General features: G+C 34.5%; 1 protein-coding gene across 1 annotated transcript; it reads left to right on the top strand.

The window, feature by feature from the left end:
• The first annotated feature begins 230 nt into the window (after nt 1-230).
• On the top strand, nt 231-8,757 carry LOC132312396 (ALA-interacting subunit 3). The gene is made up of 8 exons (XM_059810754.1): nt 231-633; nt 3,742-3,800; nt 3,906-3,980; nt 4,080-4,193; nt 4,330-4,400; nt 6,285-6,582; nt 7,332-7,621; nt 8,478-8,757. Exons 1-8 carry the CDS (start codon nt 546-548, stop codon nt 8,530-8,532), a joined length of 1,050 nt encoding a protein of 349 aa, XP_059666737.1. The 5' UTR covers nt 231-545; the 3' UTR covers nt 8,533-8,757.
• The last annotated feature ends 587 nt before the right edge of the window (nt 8,758-9,344 follow it).

The raw sequence follows: 9,344 nt of genomic DNA, 5'->3' as shown, positions 1-9,344 counted from the left end.
GTTAACCAATTTGTAAAATAGGAATTCTTTTATTTATCATGGGATAGAACGTCTTACTTGAACTTTCCAAAAAAAAGAATAACACAAGTAATAAATACGAAAAATAAAAAACTAACGCGTGTTTGATGAACAACAAAAATGGGGGGTTTTTGATTAATAAACGAAGAATAATCAATAAACCGGGTCCAAACACCAAAACCGTGTTTGTGTGTGTGTGTTCATTGTTTGACCCTTTCACTAGTCGTCGTTCATGATCAGTCTCGTCTACTCTTCTCGAAAGACGGAAGGTTTTGCTGACTGCCCTGGATAGAAAAATTTGGTGGGGTTACTTTTCTTTGTTTACGTTATTATGTATCAATTTGCATCTTGAGGTCAACGAAGGCACATTGATACTATTCAACAACTACAAAGCTACGAACCAAACCCTTTCGAGTCCATAAATTGATCACAAACACAAACCCTCGTAATCTCATCTCCTCCTCTCTCTGCGAGGTCGTTGACTTTTGCTTTTTCAGTAAAATTGTAGATTTGAAATCGTTCATCTGATGAGTTCTAACGTTCCGTCCTCGAGCACCGGAGGTCCTGGATCGGCCGATTCCTCAGCGCCCAGAAGAATTTCCAAACGACCCAAGTGTATATTTCTAATCTAAATTTAGTTTTTCTTTTCCCCTTCAATTCTTTCGCGGGTTTCGAGTCAAATTCTTGAGTATCAACACTGTTTTTGTACATATTTTCAACGGATACACAATATTGAAGATTTTTTGTTTTTGTTTTTTGGCGTGGGGTTTGGTCTGATTCACAAGTATTTAGAAATACAGTAAGTTATTTGCACTTCATGGGTTCTGTTAATTTCTTCTGATGTTTACAGTGCATAAAGAAAAAAATGAAGCGTATTAGCTCTACTTTGTCTAATTTTTGGTTCCTATGTATTAGTTTTGCACATTCTATGCTTAGATGGTTTTGGATTTTACATATATATTACTAATTGTATGTTTTGACAAATTTTCCCAAGTCTTTGTTTGGTATTTCGTTCTTTATTACTTTAGTCATGCAGGATTTGATATTTGTAATATGATCTAACTCATGTTTGTGTTTAATTCAAGTTGGAAAAGCTGCTCGAGTAAACTCGAGAAATACGGGCAATTTTAGTTGTTTTGGAACAATTGTTTCTTTCTTAAAAATCCTAATGTAGTTAGGATAGGAGTTCGACAAATTGAAGGATCGTTCGAATCTCGCTGGACTTGATTTTTTGAACCATGTGACATAGTAGTTTCCAAAAAAGTTTTTTAACCATAACCCCCCTTTCAGTCTCTAAGGTTTGTAAAAAAGACCCTATACTATCAAAATATTTGTTCAAGGATAATCCAAGCATGCACAGAGGACATACAACACCGTGAGGTATACAAGAGCAGAGTGTGCATCCTATCAATTTAGTTGCTAAATATTGTTTCTTTCATTCATCCTCTATGCATGTAAAGTGCATTTTGAGTATTGATGGTCAATAATGCAAGAGCTGTAAGGATTTTAACACCACAGCAATTTCCACACAACAATCAAGGGTTGGATGTTGCTAGTCATGGAGATCAAAGCATGGATGGAAGAGTAGATTGTAGAAAAAGGGGGACTGGCATTAGCAGAGTCTGAGGAGAATGTTTGGTGTGAGTCTAGATAAGAGGTTACTGGGGGATGCTTTGGTTAGAGTCTGCTAATTTAGGTTGTAACATTTCGGCATTTGATCTGCCTGGACTGCGTCTCATGGTTTTACCCCTACCGGATTCTCTATATAAAAATCGGTGGTCATGTGCATGGATGTTTTGTGCTTTATATTTTCACTCTGCCTATTGTTACATGCTTAATTGATATTTGAAATTTGAAATTCAGTTATAGTTAGTTTGATTTTAAATTTTTGTTAAAAGTATTTAAATAGATTTCAAGACCTATCCACCCCACCCCCTTTAGGTGTAGTTTGGGCCTTTGTGTACTCTAACAATTAGAGCATAGGGTTATGGTCACTTCCAACCTCACACTGTTTTTCAGCCTTGCTTCAATTAACAAACATAATGATACAAGTTGCCTATCTCTTTCAAATTGCCGCCAGATGAAGTTAGTACAATTAAAGAACACAGAAGGTCTAAATAGACTACCAGAAATGAATCGCAGGCCCACATCCTTCACTGCAAATGATTTGTAATTCAAGAATAAATTTACGCAAATCAATTTCCAAAGAGGCTATCTCAATTTCCCATCTCTAGTACGGAGTCTTTTTATTTTTCGTAAAAAAGTTTTGGTTCGGATTAGGCTGAGTATTAATTCCAATGCCCGAGAAAATCTCTCAGAATGGCACTGCATTTCAAGTAAAATGGATGGTTTTTGCAGGTGGCTGTGTTCTCGGCCATCAAACGGACTAGCAGTAACCTTGATTTTACTCTAAGACGACTATAGTATAATGGATAATGACCAATGCTAGACACAGAATTTAATTAAACAATGCTAAGATATACTACTGTTAAAAGATTACTAAATGAAAGTATTACATGAGGGTTTTTCTTCTCTATTTAGCTTTATGTTTAATATTATGGGTTTATTTTCAATATTCTTTTAGAAGTTTTTTGAAAATTTTGGCAGTTGTGGGGCTGTATACAAATTTTTTTTTTTATACATTTGTTAGAGTTTAGAACTATGAGGATATCTGGTTAAAAAATTGGATATTATATAGGGTATTAGCTGCTGTCTACCTCTTTTTTGCGTCACTATGTATGTACCCGATTTCAACACTGGTTCTCATGGTGTTCCTTTGGTTGTGGACACCACTCGTGTTGCATATCGTGATATTGGTATATACCTTTAAAGTGTGGAAAGGTAAATTTTATTAAAAAAAGTAAAATTTATAAATCAACTATCTGACTAGCCATTCTTTACATGACAGAATGTTGGGTGGCTAAGAAACTACATATTCATCAAATGGGTGTTGAAATGTGAGTGTTGATATGAATGTGTGAGAAGACAGAAATGATGAAATAGATATGTATGTAAAATGGTTGAAGTAGCATCCATTAGAGATGAAATGTGAAAAGCCTGATTAAGATGGTTTGAATATGTCCAGAGGGAAGATAACTGCATCATTTTGGAAAAATGGCCTGGTCTTTATGGAGGGTAATGTTGGGAGGTTATGGCTTTAGATAGAATAGAATAACGAAACAATATTAATGTACCCGTCCCCAAATGGTTGGAATAAGGCTTCGTTGAGTTGAATATTGAGTCAACATTCAAAGAATTGATCAAATAGAGATATCTAAGCCGGTTTATAATGTTCTTTTTGGTGGGTAATTGTTCTTTGAATGCATCGATAATAAGTAACTCCTAATGTGTTTATTTGATCTGGCCAATATGCTCTTTTAATCATTTTATGACCGACACATATTTGCCAAATTAGAAATATTTATAGTTAAAAATATTGATAAATTTTAGTTAGTTTATGGGATCTTTTCTGTTTTTCCTGCATGGGTTTTTCTTTACTTATATATTACAATATCCTCCACCAATTTTTCTGTAGCACTTAATTGAATTCAAGTGGATTTGAAGCAAATGCAATTGTCAGTTTTAGCCTTGCACACTTATTTTATGCATTAGACTTTCTTTATCCCTCACATCTCATCAAAAAGCGTGAAGTTTTCAATTTTTGTTGACTTTAACTTGATTTTTAACGAACTAATGAATAAAACTCCCTTTTTTGTCTCTCAGATTCGAAGTTCACTCAACAAGAACTTCCAGCTTGCAAGCCAATTCTTACACCAAAATGGGTAAGTACTGTTTCATTTCTTCTGCAATTTTATAATACCTACTTGGTGATTAATCAACGCTGTAGGAATCCTCTTTTTCTGATATGTCTTTCTCTTTATCTGCAGGTGATTTCAGCATTTATGCTTGTTAGCATAGTCTTCATTCCCATTGGAGTTGTTTCCTTGTTTGCTTCTCGGGATGTATGCTCAATACCAACCAAACTCTTTTGCATTTTTTTTTTCTTTTATTCCTTGTGTCGTTGAGACTTGACCACCACGGATTCTCTTTCTCTCCATCAGGTTGTTGAAGTCATTGACAGGTATGAAACTGACTGTATACCAGCAGCCAATAGAACTGATAAGGTCAAATACATACAAAGCTCTGAAGATAAAACATGCAACAGAACACTGAAAGTAAGCTTCCTGTCATCAGTATTTGTTCTTCTTCTTATTGTTATTATCATTTGGTTTCTAATCTAGGTACAAGAGCTAGAACATAATCCTTGAGGTTATACTAAAATTGAACTTATCAATTTTTGAATCATATCAGGTGCCAAAGCATATGAAACAGCCTATATACGTGTATTATCAGATTGACAACTTCTACCAGAATCATCGCAGGTAATTTATAACTTGCCTTTTTCCTCTACTTATTTGTAATTTGATCATGCAAGAAAATATCTAATAAAAATTATAGATAATTAATTTTGTGTGTCATATGTGTTGCTTTTATCATTCATTAGATCTTTAGTATCACGCGAATCAATCTCATAACAATTTTGTCAAACCATAAATTAACGCAAGGATAGGAAAGAATATACTATTTTTTTACACACTAAATTAAAGCAAAGAAAGGAAAGAACACACTAATTTTTTACATCAAAAATCTCAGCGAGAAAAAACACGGGACTGTAGTCCAGAGCAAAGCAATTCACTATTTTGAAAAAAAAATTACACCGACTTTGACTTAGACGTGCTCAGATTCACTTTGCCGAGACTTAATTACTGACAGTCTCATACTGACTCCTTTTTCCGTACTCAAACAAACTCGAGTCCAGTTTCTGCAGACCTCAGACTCACTCCTACAGCCTTGAAAACAAGCCACTGCAATGGAATATGATTGCTCCGATACAAAGTTCTACATATAGAAGGATTGGGACAACAGGTACAATAGCATTCTGTCTAAAAACTAAAGTAAAACAGAATCATGTTGTATTGGTTAAGGAAACATAGAAATAAAGGAGGGATGGTAATTTAGAAGATGAGATGGGGCTAGAAGAAAAAGGATTAGAAAACAGAAGAAAGGGATGAGTAATTGATGAAAGATGAGGCTATACAGACTGAAGGGGAAGAGAAAGCTGGAATAAGGGAGAGGGGAACAACAAAGAGAATTCTGAAATCACATTATAACTCAATAATCAAAGTCTAAATTGTTTGTTTACATAAGAGCCTTTTATATATGCAAAATTAGAAACAAACTAGATACAGTAATAACCAAAAAATTAAACGTTACCAAAACAATAAAAATAAATAAAAACCCAACCCTAATTCATCAAATCCCTAATTTTATCTATTTTTTCCCATTCTGAAATCACATTATAACTCAACAATCAAAGTCTAAATTGTTTGTTTACATAAGAGCCTTTTGTATATGCAAAATTAGAAACAAACCTTAAAATAATAAAAATACAGTAATAACCAAAAAATTATACATTACCAAAACAATAAAAATAAATAAAAACCCAACCCTAATTCATCGATTCCCTAATGTTATCTATCTTTTCCCATTCCTTACAAGTAAAGGTGAATCTTGAGTGGCTCATGCGTGCGAGTTATGACACAATCTGTATCATTTGTCCTTTATTTAATTTATCTTGATATCTTTGAAGTGAAGTAATATGACTATTTATTTAGCATTTTTGAAGAATGGACTGTCTGTATGCCCACCTCATTCATGTCTGTGCAGTCACTCCATGCCTTGCATAAGTTGTGGAAGCATACATTTATAAGCTTCATAATTGTATGTACTTTGCCAATTGCATTATTTTGCTTCATTTCCTTTAGTTTATTTGATCTGTTTTATATAAAAGAAAAGTAAAATAAAAAACAGTTTATAGAAAAAGCCCTCGGGTCAGACTATACATACAATGGAAAAAATTAAAGAAATAAAACTTCCATTATTATACTAGTTGCAGCTTGTGATACAAGTTCTACATTTTTTAAACGTAATAATGTAACCTTTCATGTTTGTATTGGGATGTCAGCCTTAATGTGTTACGTTGTTCTCACGGTCTATGAATGCTAAAAATATGATAGAATAGCATTGCTACAATTTTGGTTCGTGTCTCTCATCCAGAAGCTTACTTGATCTTCGATTGCCTGAACAAATGAAGCCTTTCTGGTTCAATGCTGAAACAATTGGAAATGTTTTTCTCTGTGAATTTAATTATTTAGGAACTGAAAATAATGGTTATTTTTGGCATAACATGATTATGGTTTTTTAAGGTATGTGAAGAGCCGAAGTGATGAGCAGTTGCGAAAAAACAGCAGTCAAACAGACGTAAGCGATTGCAAACCAGAAGATTACGCCAATGGAATGCCAATTGTGCCTTGTGGTCTTATAGCCTGGAGTTTGTTTAATGATACTTATAGCTTCTCCCGAAGCAGCCAGCAGTTGGAAATAAAAAAGAAGGGCATTTCATGGAAGAGTGACAGAGATCACAAGTTTGGGAAAGATGTCTACCCTAAAAACTTTCAGAATGGAACTATTATAGGTGGTGCAAGTCTCAATACATCCATACCGGTAAGCCTTTACCCGCAGTTGATATTTATTTATATCAAAAACCCCAAGCTCTGATCAAGTTTCCAAGTATTGTCGTTTATATGCACAACAGTTGAGGCTTTGGTCATATGTTATCGTTATATCATTCTTTTATTTATTTATTTTTCATCTTCTTGTTTTATTCTTGATATATAATGAGTCATCTGAACATTTTTATTGTTCTAAATGCATTAATATATGTTGGGCAGTTCTTGTTTGAAAAATAACAGGGTAATAGTTGGTATTATATTGTCTTATGTTCTTACATGATAATGTGTTTTGTTGACAATATCTGCAAGCCACTCAACCTTCAGGGTTTTTTTAAGTAGTGTCTCAAGATGTCATGTTTTTCCCTGCAGAAACAGATAGAAGTAAATAGGTAATAAGTAATTACGATATTGTTCTTGTTTTGGATTAACCTTCTCCGTTTCAAAATTCTATCATGATGCTGAAAAAAGTCTAAGCTGGAAATGCAACTCTTGGATTTTTACTTTTACTGCTTTTTTCTGTCCAACCTTTAAAATGGTCTTGTCCTACTTCTCCCATGAACATGCAGTACCTATTTCGACTTGGAGTGACATGCTGCCATACTGTATTATTTCCTGCACTATTTTCTAGAAAGTTTGGAATGGGTCATTATGAATCATTTTAATGGCCTTTAGAGTCATTCTTAACTGAAGTTGTATTGGTGAGGCTAGCGCTAATCTGTCTAAATGTGTTTTGTGTAACAGTTGAGTGAGCAGGAGGATCTAATTGTTTGGATGCGCACTGCAGCTCTTCCAACTTTTAGAAAATTGTATGGGAAGATAGAACAGGATCTTCAGGCCAATGATGTCTTACATGTGACAGTAGGGAACAATTACAACACATATAGTTTCAGTGGCAAGAAAAAGCTCGTGCTTTCTACCACCAGTTGGCTTGGCGGGAAGAATGACTTTATGGGTATCGCATATCTCACTGTTGGCGGGTTGTGCTTCTCTTTGGCTTTGGCTTTTACGATAGTATATCTAGTTAAGCCAAGGTAAATTTTCTTATCCTGATCCACCCTGCCTGTCATATAATGCTGATTTTGGTAGGGTCTAGCTATTAAATGGGTGCTAAACCCGTGCTTCCCATTTTCTAAGTACACTTCTGCGGTTCTTGTTATCTTATACCATACCCATCCAGTGGGTGGGCAACCATATGGATTCGAACTCAGTGCCTTGAATTAGGCTCTGCAAAATATCCATTTTTTGACAGCAGTAGTGTTTCCAACTGTTTAGAGTCACTCGGTTTCTTATAAGGTGATCAGCCAGCACATAACGTACCGAGTTGAAATTTATGTGGAATCATGAGAGAGCTTATCTTGTGCTTTTGAGGGGGACACCTCTTTTATTCTTTATCTTTTGCATGTGTCACCTTTTACATTATATTTCTTTTGATGAGCAGCACTACTAATAAGCAGATTTTCTTGCTTTTCTAAGACACAAACAGCATAGTTAAATTTAACAAAATATATTGTTTAATAACACATGTAGAAATGATAATTTGAGCTTGCAATTAATGTACATGGTTCACAGCATATTTTCAACTATGTTTAGAGCCAGATATCGGCTGTTGTGGTTGTCTTGGCACGACGATGTCACGGAATAGATGACTGGCTTTAATCTACTCTGATTTCATTTGGATTCGCATGTTCCCAAACTCGCCTAGTTTTAGGATAATGTGATAAGGTTGCCCAGTTTGTCCACACAAGGCCTCTGGCTAGACCCAATTCATCCTGCATTGTTGCACCCGAGAAAGGGTGATGTTGGACTTGCAGAAACTTAAATTTATTATCATCGATTTATTATTATTATTTTAATTTTTTTTATGCACTCCATCTCTCTCTCTTACAGGCAACTCGGAGATCCATCTTACTTGTCATGGAACCGGAACACAGGTGGCAATTAAGCATGGTCATGGAACTTCTTCAAGTGGCTTGGCCTGAATATTTTCCTTCACGGTGGTGGATGTAATTTTTTTTGTGTATTACGCTTTTTAAAATTATGGTATATATAACCCTAGTTCGAAGTATTTTAGCAGTTTGGAATTTGAATGTTGTGGCAAGGATGAAAGGAACTCCTAATGTATAATTTCAGGAATGGTTTCTAATACAATTATTGGTTAGTTTAATTATGCAATGACTTACCTTTTTATTTTTCTCTCTCTCTCTACTTCGCACCATAGACGACTATCTTACACCATAGCCTTCTGTCGTTGCGAAACCCTATATATTTGTGTGTATCTTCGCATACACACACCTCTCTCTCTAAATTTAATTTTTTTCAGTTTCATACTAAAATCCCATATTACTTTGTTGTTGAACTGCAAAGAAAATTAAGTCTCATCTCCATAAACTCAAAGATACATGTATTGGTTTTCAAATAAAAGTTCCCAAGAAAAAGTTACTATTAGGTAGCTCCAATTAACAGTTGTTCTAAAATAGTGTACTTTATGCTCCAGACTTCTTGAAAATAATTTTCATCAAGAACTAACCAAGCAGCTCTTGTTCAAATTCCTCTATAGAATGTTTTCTTTGGAAAAATACATGCGTGCCCTCATTTCCAAGTTCCAACAAATCCGATGTTACTCATGTAGCCTCCAACAAATCCAAATATTACTCATGTAGCCTAGTTCTATTTGTAATAACAATAATAATAATAAGATAATGTATGTATCTATTGCGAATATTTTAAAAAGTGAGCTGTTGCACTAAAGAAATT

Source organism: Cornus florida, unplaced genomic scaffold (genome assembly GCF_030987335.1).
Source record: "Cornus florida cultivar Cherokee Brave unplaced genomic scaffold, ASM3098733v1 CherokeeBrave_3.0.0_Hap2_Chr06, whole genome shotgun sequence".
NCBI lineage: Eukaryota > Viridiplantae > Streptophyta > Magnoliopsida > Cornales > Cornaceae > Cornus > Cornus florida.
The sequence above is the reverse complement of the archived record's forward strand: the minus strand, read 5'-3'. Positions and strand labels throughout refer to the sequence as shown.